This window comes from Cuculus canorus, chromosome 2 (genome assembly GCF_017976375.1).
Source record: "Cuculus canorus isolate bCucCan1 chromosome 2, bCucCan1.pri, whole genome shotgun sequence".
Taxonomy (NCBI): Eukaryota; Metazoa; Chordata; class Aves; order Cuculiformes; family Cuculidae; genus Cuculus; species Cuculus canorus.
Window position 1 is genome coordinate 144719227 of NC_071402.1, and position 18527 is coordinate 144737753.

The 18527-nt window shown below is 40.9% G+C and overlaps 1 protein-coding gene across 13 annotated transcripts in view; it reads right to left on the reverse strand.

Annotated features, from left to right (window-relative positions):
* Nucleotides 1-8259: 8259 nt before the first annotated feature.
* ZNF438 (zinc finger protein 438) overlaps nt 8260-18527 on the reverse strand; it is a 60755-nt gene continuing 50487 nt past the window's right edge. For 10 of the 13 annotated variants that reach the window (XM_054060748.1, XM_054060750.1, XM_054060740.1 and 7 more), the window contains one exon: nt 8261-17785. In XM_054060748.1, coding sequence (XP_053916723.1) covers nt 17173-17785 — 613 coding nt within the window. In that variant the 3' untranslated portion in view covers nt 8261-17172. Of the gene's footprint in view, nt 17786-18527 lie in introns of all 13 variants that reach the window. The other 3 variants (XM_054060752.1, XM_054060753.1, XM_054060751.1) reach the window with 2 other exon arrangements.

Sequence of the window (18527 nt, forward strand, 5' to 3'; positions counted from 1 at the left end):
TGCTGAAGATCTTTTTTAATGATGTGCTTGATGGAATTGAACAATGTATGTTCACCAGCTTTCACCTTCACTATTAATAACAGCACGGTTCCTATCTGAAATGTCTTCTATAATTGTGTAATTACACACCTCATTTATCCAATTGTTAGGCCAAGAGTCTGATTAAATATTAACAACTGCTTGGTTCTCCTAGTGTCATTAGTTGGAAAGCAACCCTGTAATCTCAGGTAACACATGATAGTAATTATCCTTCACAGTCACACTTAGCTGAAAATCCAGCACAATCAGAGCAGATAAGGTTGACCAGCAGAAAACGCACCCCCTCGCCTTACCTCAGTGCTGCCTGAGCCGCATACTGTGTGTATGGACTATCCACGATAGAAAAGCAGACAGGTACAGAGCACTGCAGAGTCAGGCACTGGAAGGTTTTGCTCCACTAGTTCCATGCTGTATGATGAGAAATTGCAGCTTGGCTTCCAAGGTTGGAACGTCATTTTTTACTTCAAGTCTAAGAAGGGTCAGTTTGGTTTTTCCCATAGAAAGCAAGGGGGGAATCGGAGCGACTTGACTTGAGGCTGGCAAAGCAAGAGCTGAGAACAAGCACTTCTCGTCGGGCCTTGCATCAGAAGCACATGCTCTATGAACTTCACAAATTATTAGGCAACCTTAGCTGAAATACATAATCAGTAGCAAGCTGCACTTCTGTTGCACTCTGCATGGGAGTATCACCAGGTTCCTTAAAATAGAACGTTGCAGAAGAGAGCATCAAATTGCTATAAACAACCCAAAGTGATGGCAAACAGATGTTCTGTTCAGTGGCAGCCCAGGCCCTCCAAGCAGCACGGTGTGCTGCTGCCCACAGCCCTCGCTGGAGACCTCAGGACCCCGGGGGGAACCTGAACTGTGCAGGGGGGTGACCAGGCACCCTCTGCCTCCAGGAGAGGGACCACGTCAGGCAGGACGTGTGAATTGGAGACCCTGAGCTGCAGGCATGGAGGTGGGCATTGCGGAAACTGATCCAGCAGATCCCTCTTTCCCAGCTGCGGCAGCGTTAATAGAGGACCGCCTGGAGCAGCAGGGCTTTCCTCCCGTTAACATCTTATTATGATGAAAGGAGCAGTTTATACCTCTCGGAATTATTGCTTCCAGGCTGTCTGTAAATTCAGGTGAAACCTTGCATCTGGTTCAGGTTTTCAGGCTTTCCGCTGTAGCAGAGAAGACAGGACCATAATTTGTGTATGAGGAGAGCAGGGCTGGAGGTGGGCGAAGACGGGGACTTGCCACCCGCTGAGCTGGGGCCAGCAAGCCGCTGCCTGATGTTTACTGTGCACAGCTCCTTGTCTCCTGCCAGTGCAACACAGCGCGGCATGGCTGGCCCTGGCACGGTGAGGCACAGCGGTGCATGGGATTGCTGGAGGGGAAGGGCTCTGGGTTTGCTCTGACACCTCTCAGAGCACCAGGATGGGCTGCTCCAGAGCAGAGGATGCAGAAGGGCTTTGCAGCTAGTGACACGAGAAAGCCCATGAGAGAGCTCTGATCTGTAATACTCTGCGGTTCAGCTCAGTCTCCCATTACAGTCCTGGCAGGTGATGAATTTGAAATAAGATTTGCAAGATTAGAGTCAGAAATCAATAAACTCCATCAGCTAGGATCTAGCAGCTGTCTGAAACAACAGGTTACAGCAGCAGATGAATACTTTAAGGTGAAGGAAATTAATTAAAAATAAGACCAAAATATGATCAGAAAACAAGCTTTCCAGCTGCTAGCCCTATAGGAGGCCAAAACCCAAGAGAAATAATTACATTCAGGTATGTCCCTTAAAAGACAGCTAGAGCAACCTCTTCAAGGATGGATAATACCTTTATATGGTGGGCAGGTTATGCTACAAGTTGCCAAATAGCTTCTTGCTCATGTTTTAACTACTTGGTATTCTGATTCATAAAACTGAATTATCAATTCCTATATTGTTTCTGAAAGCCACTTTAAACAACTCCTACCCACTCCTCTGCAATAATCTTTCCATGATACTTGCTCCAGTTGTGTAAATAAAGGCTTCAGTGAAATATTATTGATACTCATGACTCTCAGACCCAGCAGGGATTGTTTTGAAAGCTGAGTAAATGCTTGGGTTGGCCTTACCAGCATGCGGCTTGCAGGTGGGACCTGCAGTAGGACATGCTGTGGCCTGGGAAGCATTGGGGAACACCCACGTGGTCTCTAGCGTATCAGCACATGGCAGAGGCCTCCCTCTCCATCATTTCCCTTTCCAGCCAGAGCCACAAAAAAAGGGATTTAAGCCAATAGATGTTAAATATGGACAAGAAAGGCAGCAGAACACCAATGTGCCTGCAAGGCAGGGATGGCCACTGACACAAGCCTGAGGAAATCGGAGCCTCAATCCTCCCAGAGCAGAGTAGGGGCTTCCCAACTTTTCCAGCATGGGCTGGGACACAGCACTGGGACCTGCTGCTCCCAAGCCAGGCTGGGTGGGGAAGCCACAGACTTCAAAGCCTGTTAGGGGCAGACACAGCAGGCTGCGAGAAGAATTAATTTGTGATTAATTCATAATACCAGCCAGTTACCTGCATGGCTGCATTTCCTCCCACGCTGCACAGGTCATCCATGAAAGGAAACCCTGCAGTCACCTGTGGACAATAAGCGCAGAAGTGCAAACTCATTTGCTTACTTCCCACCAGAGTCACAGAGTGAGTTGGGGTGGATGGGCAAACGAAGCCTTTCTGGTCAGGGGATGAAAACCACATGAAATATTGGCAAGGATACCTGTTTCCAGCTGTGCTCGATAGCTTTAGCAGGCTCCTAAGAACTCCAAAGTTAATCTTGGGAAAGAAGGCATTGACATGGCCACCATTCCTGGAGAGGTTTCTAGGTCATTACAGTCTTTGTGCATTACACTAAATAAACCACTAAAATTACGTTGTTGTTATTTAAAGGGGTTGTAACGATTGATCATCAGAAAACATCTATTGGCCTCTGATGTCAAAGAGGATATACACAAAATTAGATTTTTGCAGCACATCACTTGCTGTCTCCTGTACTGTTGCAAGAGGCTTCACTGAAAAATAAAACAGCTGGTGGAATGGAATAAATGCCTACAGTTAAGGGTGACCTGAATACAAGGCCTTTTTTTCGTTCTGGCCTTGCACAGACGTTTTATAAACAATTGTTTTCCAAAACAGTGTATCAGTCTTCACTGATTACTCACAGTGATGCTACATGCCAGGAGCCTGCCCATCCTCCTGGTGATGCAGAGGATCTGAGAACGCGATCACCACTCAACAGCAAAATTGCCCGTTTCCCTAGAAAGTTGTGACTGGGTGTTCAGAAAGCCAGAGCAGCGCTAGTTCCAGCAACAAGGCGATTCCAACGAACAGAGACATATGATCTTGGGGAGCCACCTGCAAAAGCCCACACAAAAGTGCTCCTCAGAAACCTTCCGGCCTCATAAACCTCTCACGGGCCCCTGAAGGCTATAAATTCTGCAGAACCTTTCACAACTGTTTCAAAATACTTAATGTTTTCCTTCTGCTCTGCTGTTTCCCTGCCCGCAGTGAGGATCTCTGCACCCACCTGATATTGAACCTGACTGAATATTGCTCCATATGCCAAAATCCACCACAGGATTGAGCTAAATTTTCTTAGCTGATGTCCATCTAGGTAAGACATCGATGCCACTCTCTTATGACTTAATTTATTTTAAATTAAAAGGGAGGAAAAAAGCAATTAATGTAAGTATTTGAGTCAGATTTTCAATTTCCAATGTCAAGCTTTAAGAAATCAGTGAAACAGGTTGATTGTATTTAGCTGAACTGAAAGACTTGAGTGTGAGACAAGCATGACATTTTTCTCCTTAAACATAAAAATGCTGTTTAAAAACCACCATCCCAAACAAACAGAAAATGCTTGGAAGAAAGATGCCTTAGCCTGTCACCTCAGAGAGGATAGGAGGAGTAAGCACTTAAAGAGTTCTTGGAAACGAAATTGATCAGCAAAGAAAATTTAACTCTTACATGTAAGAAGTTGTAGGGACAGGAACAAACCAAATTAGACCCTTCAAAGGAAATTAAATGGCAAGGTGAATGTAGAACTGGAAGTGCCCATATCCTACCTGAAAAAGATTTTGTTGCACAGAAACTGGGAATGCCCAGCCTATCTCCACCGCAGAACCTTTATCAAACAAAGAGCATCAATATGAGAGTCAAAATATATCATAGGGAGGGAAAACCAAGCAGTGTCAATTGTAGCCATTTCAGTCCATCCTCGATATTGAACTAGGATTTGGAAACATTTATGAAAGACATGAAGGCCTTTATGTACTACCCAGAGTTGTCTATCCTCAACCTAATCTCGTGCCGTTCTTCAGTAAGACAAGAAACCTTTGCACAGTGGAGTGTGCCGGGTATAAGCTGCCTGCACCTCAGATGGGAGGTGCCATACAGAAAACAGGTATTTAACCAACTACTTGTGTTGTAGGCAGAAGCTGGTGAAGATGAAGATGACCGTGGGCTCTGCTAACATGGGAACCATCAGGTAAAGATGGGTACCACCATTTTTGAAGGCTCAGCATTTAAAGTTATGTCTTCTATTGATCAGGTAGGAGAATCCTAATGAAATCTGCAGATTTAGAGCTTAGTTGGTATTGTAAGAGTGATGGGAATACCAGAATATTATGCATGAGACTAAGATAATTTTGTGTGTTGGAATATAAGAAATGGATTAAATTTGATCGCACTAACCCCACATCGTGCACCTGGAGCCACCTAAGTAGAACTGTAGCTTTCACATGGGGACCTGTTATTTGGCTTTGACAGAGAAAGCAGAGGTCTATTAGCACAAAAGATGATTACGAGCTACCAGAGCAATGAGGCAGTAAGGAAGGAGATCAAACTTTATGACCTGAGAAGTTTATTCCTATTGCTCTGAGCCTCACCTAAGATCACTCAGGCTTTCTTCTTTCAGGCACTGAAACAGCCCCATGTTTCCCTGCTGCCTGCGGCCCACTTGGGACCTGCCAGAACCCTCCTCCCTGGTGGTGGCAGAGCTCCAGGTGCTGTTTGCAGGAGGAGCCCTAAGCAGCCCTCTCTCCCTAAGCAGCCACTTAAGGCACTCATACCTAACGCAGAGAACGAGAGACAACAAAATTAAGCCACATGACCCTTTGCAGTGGAAACCTCGCTGAGTCTGCAAGCCATTCTTGCAGCTGGGCACTAAAAGCAATGGGCTGCTCTGTGCAACCTGCCTCTATCTCCAAATTCCTTTCCCTGCTTTGCAACCAGCACTCCAGGGCTTAGGGGTGAAGGAGAGGACTGCGTGCTCCCTCATTAACCAAAGCACTTGGAGTGCCGAAGCACCAAAGAGCAGAGCACTGAACTTTGAATTGATTATTTTAACATGAAGCCTGTATCAGATTTCATTAGCAAAGCATTTCGTATGGTATAAAAACTATTCTGTTCCCAGCAGAGAGTCACATTTATGGGCTCAGTAGTGATGGGGAATGGTGAAGTAACAGCAGTAGCCTCAATGTGTTTGTTCCTCTCCCCTTCCCTGGATACCTGTCTGCTCAAAGGAAAAGGGATTCGATTCCTACATGTCCATGGGTGCACTTCAGTCAACTTTGATGCTCAGCTTTACCATCTGATAAAAAGCCACTTGTTTTTTCTTTGTTCATTTCTAATATTTTTTTTTTAAAGTTTCTTATACACTGAACAACTATAATGGATTTTGCTGGAAAGGACTGCTGCATGCCACAGGAGGGGACACAGCTAGAAGGACAGCAAAAAGTACTGTTTGCCACAGCACATCTGAAAACCAAGCTGCTATTACATTTTCAAGGCTATTTCTCTGCACATATTTCAGTCTTTTTCTATTTGAAATCCCTGAAAATACTTCTGACCTGCTTGTCTTAATTACTTTTCCCAGACCCCTCATGAAACATCCATCAATTACCAGTGTTACAGGTAGGAAAATGCTCTGTGAGGAAGAAAAATCTAAAGCAAATGATGTACTTCTTCAGCCTACAAGAAAGAAACCTCCCTGCGGCCATCCATAGCCAGTCATTCTTCAATCAGTAATTTATACTTAGCATTAGGGACTGCTATTCTTTGCAGAGACTGAGATTCTTTATGGACTACAGTAAAGCAAATTACAATAAGGGTTTTTTTTCTGCTTTCTGCCTAAGCAGCCACCCGTCCCCAGCACAGCTGGCACAAGCTGTGAGCCTGTGCATTGTGTGGCTGGGCAGAGGCTTCCAGAGGGGATGCAATCATGTGTGAAAGAGCAAACAGGAGGGGAGGAAGAGCTCCCCAATGAATTTAACATGGAACGAAGAACGAACTACTCCTTCCTTTCAATCCTTTGCAGTGACTTTGGCAGATTTAAAAAAAATGTATCTAACTTTTCTGTGATCTTCATTTGCCTTTGTTCTTACCAAATATCCAGCTCTGGGAATATTTTTAAATGTCTTCAGCTGCTTTCCAGCTTTTATTGCCCTAGCTGAGTACCTTCTGCAAACTGCAATTTGGTGGGTGAGTTCACACCAATTTATTCTAACTTGTATTGTAATTATATGCAGCAATTAATCTCTTTCTCCATAACTATGCAAGTGAAACTACTCCTTGGTTTTCCTCTGTCTTATTTCAGGCTTCTTGACAGAACTTCACTCTTCATCCATAATTACTAATGCCTGCTGTATAATAACCGACCAGTGAGGACATTCACTTAAGTCCAAGTAACGTTCTTCTACTGGGATTTCTTGACCTGTTGTTCAGATCACTGTAATCAGCACAAAGAACAGGATTTTTCTTGTTACACACACAATCTTCTCACGGAGAATTAATTAGTAGAGATAAGACATCCTGCTTCGTAATTCAAATGAATTATCCTTTTTTTTTTTTTTCACAGGCGAAGTGAAATCCTTTTTTTTTTTTCAGTCCTGCAAAGTTGAAATACCCACAGAAATACCCAAAGTGCCTAAGAATTAAGATTTTGCAGGACCTGATCTGATGGCCAGCTGTGCCCTGCTGTGATGCACCCCTCCGCAGGCAGCTCCTCCTGGAGAGTCCTCTGGCACATGCTGCGACCTTGCGCAGGCTGAGCAGCAGGGAAATGAGCACCAGGCAGCTACCACGCTGGGTTATGGAGGAAACAACAGAGGCTGGGACAGGGGACTGCTTGGCACAGGACTTGGCACGCCTGGCTCTGCACTTGGCTTACCTGGAGCAGGCAAACTGAGATGTATGGTGACCTTGGCCCCTCCCGCATGAATCTTGCTCCTGAGACACATTAGCCTTTTGTGGTCTATGAAAATGTTTCCAATATATAGCATTAATATTCCACCACCTGAAATATGGGGCAGCTCAAAATTCTCCCACACAATTACAGTTCTGGCCACTAGTACAGCAAGCTGTTAAAACCAAGTTAAAAAAGGAAGGTGACTGCATTTACCATACTGCTTTGTTTCTCAGCATTTAGAAATAAACTAATTGCTTCAATTTGACAGCGAGCAAGGCACTATTCGCTGTGTTGTCTGAAGCATTAAGAAGGATTTGGAGACATTTAAAGGTTTAACAGAGTACTGACTGGGCTTGCCTATGCAGGGCAAGGATGCGGGGTGGCTGTGCTGGATTGATACTGATGTGTATTAAATCTAACACTGATATAAAGAGGAGCAAGAAACTTGAAGGGTGAGGAGGTGAATGGCAAGAGACTTTAGGTTTTATTATAATGGCTTTTTTAAAAAAAAAGATTTTTTTTTTTAAACTGGAGACTTCTGTCACTGTAAACTGAAGACTCAGTCATTTTGCAGACTTAGCAGTGATTTACGTTCTAGCATCTATCCTCCACAGCAAGGCACTACTATAGCATTATGGCAAATAAAAGAATATTGCAAACTAATGCTGCATAGAGAACTAAGCAATGATTCCAAGTGATGAACATCATGCCTCCACCCCTCCCCTCCCCTCTCACTGGGAGAACTTCTCTTCTCAGTCCTCTAAATCTAAAAGACCTATTGTTTCCTTCTGGTTCAAAAGTAGGTGTTAATTATATTGCAGTTTCATCAGCAAGTCTACGGTACCATGAATTATATCTGAAAGAGATTATTTACACTTAGATAGCCTGTGTGTGTTGGGGATTTTTTGTTGATTTTTTCTCAAGGTTTCATTACACTGCGTTTACAGTTCACTCATTTATCCTTTTTTTTTTTTTTTTTTCCTAGCCTGGTGTTTTTCAAAACCACTGCCACGTTCCAGGTGCTCCTAAGATTGCGACCGAGAACAACCCCTGATATTTTCTTTTAAGAGGGCATGAATCCTAACTTCATGAGATAGAAAGCTTTAAGCCTGAATCATGTAATCATCAAGGCTGGAAAAGACCTCTAAGATCACGAAGTCCAACCATCAGCCCAATTAAACCACATCTCAAAGTGCCACATCCACACATTTTTTTAACACCTCCAGGGACGGTGACTCCACCACTTCCCTGGGCAGCCTGTTCCAATGCTTCACCACTTTCAGTAAAGAGATTTTTCCTAATATCCAATCTAAAGCTCCCATGGCACAAGTTGAGTCCATTTCCTCTCATCCTATCATTAGTTACTTGGGAGTAGATAAAAATGGTTCCCCATGCCTCACAACAGTCGTATCCCCTAGAACAAAACCTTATTTGGTGCTGAGTAAACAATAATGCACTTTTTCCCTTTTAAACCCAACTTGTGGATTTATCATCTTTCTTTCCTTGGACACAACTGCAAAAGGGGAATTACTTTTCACGGGTGACAGTGGGAATGCAGAGCCCAGGAGGGAGAGCGCCCTGGAGACCTGACAGTCTGCTTGAACTGTGCCCAAAAAATGTAATTCATCTGAACACTGCAGAGAAGGGGAGGGAAAAGGATGAGCCTAATTGGTTCCGACTATAAAAACCAGATCTCAGTTTTCTCTAGAGATGCGCATTGCACGGAACACTATTAGCGAACCTGGATCCCCTTTAAAAGGGCTAATTTAATCAAGCACTGCAATAATTTAAGAATATGACACCGTTAGGAGATTTACCATATACTTAACAGTAAAAACTATCAAATATTTGTCATTAAACTACATCAAATGAATCATTTGGGAGAAAGATGATACGTAGTAGCAGCAGCAAAAGGGAGCGGTCTCACATACAATAAAGCTTCAGAACAGACAATTTGTTGAGCAATAATTCAAACCCAGATACTATCTATTATGCACAAAATAAAAACACAAGACAAAAGCTCAAAGAATAAAGGATGCCTGCCATGAAGATACGGGGACGGTTTATTATCATATGACAGAAGAAATGCTTGGTGTCAAAATACCCTCTTGCACTGCACGATACTGAATGTTTCTAAACGTGACCTCTTGGCTGCAGTGAGGGGTTTTCGTTGCGCAGGGTCCCCTGGAAGGTTGTCCAAGGTGCAGCCAGGAATCTTCCATTGTGCTTGAGGTGAGCAGCTACAGAAACCACATCAGATTTACCCCGCGCTCCTCCGCCCACATGTGGAGCTTTCAGACGGATCCTCTAAGGGCTTCAGGCGTCTCATTTTTTTTCAATCTCTCACCTTACATAAGCACTTCATTTATCAGAAAGAAAGGGGGGGAAAATCCATTCCGTGTTGAAATAGACTGCCACCTGCATTGCTTCCTAATGTAAGCAAATCCCAGTGGAAAGGTTTCACGTCAGACTTCTCTGCTGGACCAATAAATCACCCTCAGAAATATTGTTTTCATCCTACATGTGGTGTTAACCAGCAAGAGTAGCACGTTTTTTAAAAGAAATTCCAACAATTCAACAACTAATTCAATTTCCTGGAAGAACTCGGGTGGCCACTGTGCATCTCGGGATTCAGATCAGCCATAGATATATCAGTAATATAATGACACTGTTACAGTTTTTAATAAAAGAAAAATAACTGGAATAAACTGTATGCAGTGTGACACTAACATACAAGTTTAAAATGTTGCACAGACTTAATCCTTTTATAATCTTGTGTGTGATTGTACATGCACACATGCATAAAGACACTGGAAATGCTGCTCTTTAAAGACATGAGACTATTAACTTGTGCAGACAGTGTCTTGTCTCCTGAAGAGCCGGTATCCCCTCCATTTATCAGCCCAGCTGTCTTACGAAAGTAAAAAGAAAATAGTGCTTCGAGTTTTAACAGGACTTACAAAGCATGGCTGGGCTCTGCTGTGCTGTACTTGGGAGATGCTAAAAGTGGACTAGGAAAGTAGCACAGAAAACAGCATTAAAAAAAAAAATCATCCCTAGAGAACTTCCTCTTCAACTATTCAAAAAAGAGAAAAAAATAATTAAGCTTTTAAACAATCTGTACTAATTCTCTATTTTACAGTTTGTTGCAACTGCTTTTAATTAACTTGTGTCATTTAAATGACCCAAATTATTGAGCCAGTTTCCTTTAAAAAATGTCTTCTCGCAAACTTTGATTAGCACCAGAGGAAAGGAGGCAGATGACTTTAAATGGCATGAAGGTGGATTTATTGGCAAGAGCGTCAGGTTTGCATTTAACAAGGAATTGGCAGATAGCAGAAAATGGCTGGAGAGGATTCAAACTCCAAGGACTCAGGGCTGTAAAAGGATTTATTTGAATAGCAAACTATAGCAGTGTATTTACTTCAGTTAAAATTAATAAAAGCTTTTAACTAAAAACATGAAGAAATTAAAAGCAAATGCACTGCTTCAAAGGTACGGTCACAGGGATATTTACTGCTTTCCTCCCTCACAGTCTCATTTATTGCTTCTAGGAAAAGAAAGGTATATTGATCTCCTTGATCGGCCGTATGTTCAAAAGCCAGATTAAACCTGGAGCTGTACACAATTAATCAGCATACGAGAAATAAAATGTTTTACTTTTGTCCTAAATCAACAGTAGAAAAAAACCAGTATCTTCTTTGCATGTGAAAAGCTAAGTCACAGAAAAAGCAGAGTAGTCAAATTAAGCTTCTTTGCGCAGGTGGACAAGAGGTTTGGCCACGGACTACTAAACCAGGGCAGGGGTTGTGCCAAAAGGAGGTCTCACTACTAAAGATCATCAGCTGAAACTGTAACTTTTATTTGTTGGTGTAGGGAATATTTTGTCCCAAGTTTTGTGCTTTATAAATGTCACAGAATTGCTTATGACCGTGCTTGAGGTACCAGCTACCGCAGTGAAGCTTTGTTTATGCTCGCAACTCCACCACTGGAGGTGCACCAGTGGGAACAGCAACAGAAATAGTTTCATAAACACCACGCACCGCTCTGCTCCCCAGCTGGTGCTAAGCCCTGCTTTGGGCAGGCAGTTGGCGCCGCTGACCTCCGGGGTCCTTTGCAACCAAGGTTTTCATGAAATAGTCTGTGAAACAGCATTCATGACTATTGAACCCCAGGTTTTTGGCTAGCAGCAAAGATGCCAGGTACAATGCTGACTTCAAAGAATCAGACATTTTTAAGTTGTGTTCAGCCAGAACAGCTCACAGAGGATACAGAAAGGTAGGGTGGCTAGGAAAATAAACAGAAAAAGCAAAAAGAGAAAAGAAAAGGGGGAGTGGAAATCTGAGTTACAGTGTCTCCAAATTGCTGCTTTATACCACCAGATCTGGATTAGACACTTCCGTGGAACTTCCCAGCTACTAAGTAGGTGATAGAACATTCTAGTCTTTTCCAATGGCACATAAAGACCCCAAATCCCATTTAGCAGCTTTTCTTATAGCAACCAATCCCATTTTTTTCCTACTACTTATCAGTGTTGTATCTGCAGGAAACTCAGTGAGCCATTTTCCGATTTCACTAAGTCCTGATGCAGCGTCTGATTTCACTTCTATGGACTAAAGCTAAAAGATGCTTTCCTCATAAAACTGAAAGACCATATTTTAAGTCTGGCAGCAACTGGTTTCTACAGCCAGGATGTGGCTCATCTAACTAAAAACATTTAACTGAGACACAAAAAGAGGACATTCACAAAATCAGCTACACCATTTGGAAAGACTTATGCCCAGGGAAGCCAAGGATGCTCCAGACTGGCGCACCTCTAACAGAAGCAGACTCTGGAACCATGTAACCTCGGTGGGTGGAAGGCAGTTCAGATTAAGGCTACAGGACACTTCCACATATACAGATCAAAGGCTAATTATACTGAAGCTTGAGCTCACACTCAATACGTTGTGCCAACTTTCATTGTCACAACTTCCTTTGCGTATTTCCTCCCCCTTCCTCCACCGAATTATGCTCCAAGTCCTCTAGAAAGCATTTGAGTATCTACATGCCTTGGACCATGATCTGGACTGGCACAACAGAAGAAGTATAACAAAATTCAAGTCAAAGAGAAGGTATGGACATATTTTAATTCTTACTTCCCCGGCCACTCTAAATAACCATGGATAAAACCAAACTGTTCCTACCAGCAGACCTACCATCTATAAATTTCATCTACAGTGGCGTAACTGTGCAGAGAAATCCACATGGGAGAGCTTGCTTGGGTATTTTTTTCCAATAGAATTTTCTTTTCACTGATTTCATCTGTTATTCTAGATTAAATAGGAAATTTCTGCAAAATAACATCAGAATAATGTTTCTGGATTTGTCAGGAGCAGAATTAATGATTCTTAAGCTTCCATGGAATAGTCAATAAAATGCAAAAAAAAATGGAAGAGAGAAAGCTTCTCTCGACAGCACCAGACCTATCACATTTTAGAATGCTCCTGGTACTACTACATCAATAAAACTTAAACAAAACACGAGAAGTATGCAATTGTCTTTTTTTTTTAGGATTTCTTCAAGGTTTGCTAATAAGGTACGAGGAATTCACTCAAGTCTGAAAACCAAGTTATTTTTACATGCAAATTTACAGTTTTTACTTCAGGACTGCAGAATGGTCAGCCACATAAAGTCATACACTAAAGCCCCAATCTTCCACGTTTCCCCACACTGTGCATGTATATGTAAGGCCATCCAGACTATTTTGATTCCATAGATGCATCTGCCTGTATGGAAAAAGGAAGTAAATACATTTTTTTTCCTGAAACTTGCTTGTAGGCTCAGGTTTTCTTCAGCATTCCTAACCAAGAAAAATTATTTAATAAGTGGAAAAAAACCTAAACGTGACACATTAGATACAAAAGCACCCACTGAAATAGAACAACCTTTTTAAGCCATCAGAATTCTCTTCACGAGACTATACTTTTTCTGTGTCATACTTGGCACAGAGAGATTTTCCTTTTTCAGAGCTATAAGGAATTTGACAAGTGAATCTACTACAGTTAATAGCATTTTAATCTTTATGCATAATAATCACAAACCTACATTGTACAGGTTTGATAATAATAACTGACAGCTGAATTTGAAGTATACATTTCTTTCCAAAACAGATGCGCGCGTAGGTGGATGTGTTGTAGAAATATAATATACTACATGGCTGAGCCTAGATAAGCTGGTGATTCTCAAACGTCGGCATCATCGGCACAAAGTTAGGGTTGAAATCTGTTCTTCTAAATACCTGTTCATCCTTCTTATGGCAGAGTATGGCAGTCAAGAGCTCAGTAAACAGTAGATAAAATAAGTATCTAATGAGGTATGACAGAAACTGATAGAGCTAAACAGCAGAGAACTGAATTCTAACAAATAAGTAAAATATTTACTGCCAGCAACTATGTCAAGTTAGCCATAGGAAATTGTAGTTCTGCAGCTGGAGAAGGGCAATACTCTGCAAGCCAGAGAAGCGCTGGAACTCCTCCAGCTTTGATTATTTATAGTGTGATGATGAAGGAACAACTTTCCATGTGAGGAACGGCTTTAAAGTTGAACAGTGAAGCAGAAACAGAGATTTAATGAAAAATCAGAGAGGAACAAAACTACAGCTACAAAAAAAATAACATTCGTTTTAACAATTTAAAAATATAATTTATGTGCAAAACCAGATGTTAACTTGTCCAGCTTCAAGGTAAACAGCAAACTGTATTCATAACAACCCTTCCGCTGATCAACAAACATGTACTATTTAATGCTGCCGTAAATAAGGCTCTATTCATAGAATCACAGAATCACAGAATCACCAGGTTGGAAAGGACCCACTGGATCATCGAGTCCAATCATTCCTAACACTCCCTTAAACCTTGTCCCTAAGCACTTCATACCTCCAAATGTTACCAAACCAAACAGAAGTGCAAACCAAACATATTTTAAGCAAAAGACACATCTGTATTTCATGCAAAGCTATTTAAGAAAATCTCAACCTTTCATAATCTACCATAATAGCCTGAAACATAAGAATGCTTTCACACTCAGGAAAAAGGGCTTCTAACTTCTAATTTTAAACACTCACAAGGACACTGAGAAGTGGCTTAGACCCATACTTTGAAACATGTTTTCAGGCTTTAAATTACTGAAAGCTGACACTCCTTTACCCATTTGGCCTGGTCAAGAGAAAGGGAGAGAAGCATAAAAATACAATGAAAGTGAAAGACGGTACATGAGCATTTCAATTTTTTAAAAAATACAACCCCCTCCCTCATCCCAAACCTCCTTCACCCCTTCCATCAGCACTGCAACTCCCCCTGCTTTTATATATGAAGCGAAGGAGACTCACTCTTCTTGCCTGGTAACCACCACCCAACAACTCCTTGACATCACTGGCTTTGATGCATCACCATTTTTAACAAATACTTTTTGAAAGACAACATCAGTGCTGTTCCTGACCAGGAGGGACTCTGTGTCAGAGCTGCACTCATTTCAACTCATTTTAAACTACACCAAGTAAGAGGCGATATTGCAAGAAAAGTGATTTAATCTCTGTTCTAAATAATGAACGTGCTCAAACCTTTCTAATGTGTGGGTGTTTTTTTCCCCCAACTCTTAAATATGCTTTATGCTGGGAATTAACTTCCCTTTGATATATTATAACTATGTGAAGGAGGGATTATTCTCATATTTCTGTTTCAGAGAAAACACCAAGCTATTTCATTTTTAAAGTTAAAGGATTACAATGTGGGGGGAGGGGGGAGAAGTGCTTCTAAATGCAAAAACATTCTAGTAAGTTAAATATTGTCTCCTTTTCATATGAAACACTGACTTTAACATTAGCTATTCCTTTCCATATACACATACATTTTCCTCCAAATGATACTGTGTGCATCAGAAGATGGGTGTGCCACGCCCAAGGGTAAGAACAAGCTGTATTTTTAAAGTTCAGCATACCAAACTAATATATGAAAGCAAAGAAACAACCACAAATATGTATTTATAGCAACAAATATTAGGAAGGAGATTTTTAAAATATACAGGGATTCTTCCACCTTAGCAGGCACCTGTACAATTTTGTGAGCATTTTCCTTCTGTCCTTTATTTTCCCTGGCTCCAGTTTTACAACTTAATGCCAGGGCAAAGCATCATACAACAAGAAATTACATTCAAAATGATTAGCTCATCAAAACTGCCTTTACTGTTTACAAATATACAAAATATTGCAACATCTTCTGGAATCCCATCCAGAAACCCCAACATTTTTAGATCTTTTCTCATGTTTTTATCACTACAATTTTGGCAAAACAGTGAGAAGCTACCCAGGACCTTTTGGGAACGACTCCTTCATCATTCCAAGCCCTCGACTAGTCTGACCAGAAGAAGAAATGCTAGGCTCATACTGTAGACAGTATTGGTGTATTCTTCAGTTTGCTCTTTGTGCTCTGACTTCTGCTGAACAGTGATACAGTGACTTCTCAAGCTGCCTCCATTATTTCTCTCCACATAATTCTGAGATGCATAGGCTTTAGGTAACCGCAGCCTAAACACCAATTTTAAATTACATCCAATGGTTCAATGACCATCAAAACTGAGCTCCAGAATTCTGTCATCTTACAGCCAGAACTCACTTGTCCCCTAGGAGATGTGCTGGAATGGCCATTTACCGTGCCTGTTTTGTAGCACGAGACGTATCACACACTATTCCTGCATTACAGGCTGCTACAGCTTTGCATTCCAGTACGGTGACTATTACTGGCTCCTGACACAAGAATGTCGGTGCTGCACGCAATTCCTTTAGTACAGTAAATCTAGCAACAGAAGTGAAAAAACCTCATTACCTGTACCACAGACTCAGAAGTGAAGGAACAATTCCTTTTAAAGCCACAGACTGGGTCAACTGCAGAGGTACAAAAGCTATATACCAAGAGTGTTAAAGGCAGTGTGCTAACAGTGTTGGCAGCAGTAGTGCTGCTGTCACAGGAGGTGCAAGGAATATGCTAAATGTTCACTGTGAAACATGCAGTCTGTTGCAGTGTCAAACTTCCTAGGAGAAACCAACTCAGATTACTATTTTTGAAACAAACTTGGGGTTTTTTTCCATAAAGCAGTCAAGCTTTGAGGGTTCCATCTTCATGGGTGGCAACTAACTCGTCTTCAACTCAAAGACCTGCAGGCAAAAAAATATATGCAGATTTTTCACTTTAAAAATCCAAAGAGCGTTGCTGTTACCAGGACAGAATATAACACCTAAAAGACCTGCCAGTAACAAACCTGCAATCAATGAACATGGCTGAGGACAAATGAAATAAAAAACCCCCAAAATTAAAAGCTCTTAAATAATCTATATTACAAAGTTCCCAAATGCTGGCTGCATGTATGCACATTCAAATGATTCAGAGAACTGCACAGAAATACATTTAAATTTAGCATAAAAACTGGAAGCACAGTTGGGACAGACTTTTAGTCTGATCTGTCATTTCATTCAAGATTGAGATTACTTAATATAAACTGATTTATTTCTCTGTGTATAGTATAATTTAACCTGAGAATCCTTTTCGTTGATGTTAACCATTAGTATTGAGTATTTGTTGCTGCTAACTTCCTTAAGCATGAATTTAAAGTACAGTGTTTCATAATTGGCTTGTATTTACCCCTCTGGAATGATACTGGGTATATACATTTTATATCTAACAAAATAAAGGCTAGCATAACTCGAAAAGAAAAGAAAAGAAAAGAAAAGAAAAGAAAAGAAAAGAAAAGAAAAGAAAAGAAAAGAAAAGAAAAGAAAAGAACACACTTCTGAAGTGATATATCTCTTGAGTTAGTTTAGTAACACAGAAAAAATCCAGAAACAATTTGGTAAGGTAGTTGACGTTTTTCATAGCACTGCATAATCGAGCTTCAATATTCACCATTATTAGAAAGTTCAATAATTCCTTGTTTCGATAACAAACTAAAAATTGTCCATAAAGTGGAAGGGTCTTCACAATTATGATAACTCTGCCAATGATTACAAAGATCCTCTTTTCTTCCAAATAACTGTTTGCATAAAATGCAGTTATAGCCTGCTTTAGAACAGATTTCTGTTTTTTTGCCTGGCGTACCAAATCCTACATTTTGCATCTCCTTGGCTGCTTCACCACTTCCTGACTGAGTTAGTCCACTTTTATTTAACATATCAACATTATTTTGATGGTGAAAGTATATCTGTCTTTTCAGTTTTGGAAAAGTATAAAAGTCCTCCTCATGGGTACTGCATTTTGCTAAATGTTTTCTCTCGGTGCACTGTTTCCAGAAGTGAGTTGCATGTTTGACCAGTTCCCCCTTAGCTCCTCTATTTCCTTGCAAAACCCCTTCCTTTACTCTTCCCTGGATCTCTTCTCCATGAGAGCACAATAAGTGAAACTTCATTTCACCAAAAGACTGTGCAACAAACTGGCATCGACCACATTTGATCTGCAATTTCACTTCTCCTGGGTTATGGAATAGGTCCTCAAAATTGCACTTATTTCCTCTGTTAAAAGAAAGGAAATACAAACTATTTCAGTATTAGCAATGCACAGGATAGAGATGGCAATTTCTGTGCTTTTAAGAAAGGAGAGACAACATTCACAAAACATTCTTTTAACTAAAACCAGGCACTGCTGCTACATCAATAGTAACAAGGCTGATTAGGAAACAACTAAATCCAAATGTTATTCAACACTGCTGAGTTTAAGATATCTCCAAAATTACCCTTAGTAGAAATAATCTTCTAAAAACACTAGTCCTTTAATAAGAGGTTAAGAATGTTTTTGTAAGTTCTCAATCTAGTGAGGTTATTCCAAATACTTCTAGCTCTGTGCTAGAAAAGTGAAAATTAATATTACATGCAGCACGCTACTAATAGAAACAAACTTGTTTACACTGAGTGATTTAAGGTCAACTTAAGGCAAAACCACATGTACCACCTCCCACTCCAAGATGGAAACAATGAAACTTTTTTTTTCATTAAAATTCATAAGGAATGAAAATTTTTAAATACCTAATTTACAATTGGACAGCCCCTCTAACTGATTTAGGACAGCTCTGCAGCATAAAGGAAGCAGATATACAAAGAGCTAGCAAGTCCCTTGTTTAAGTTAAGCCAATCAAAGGAAGACCTCACGGAAACCTTCTCACAATATCTACGAAAAGGACCACATATTTATCAACATCAAGTGTATCGCCTAACAAAATAGATAAAATTGAATGATTCATTGTGCGAAGGCTAGAAA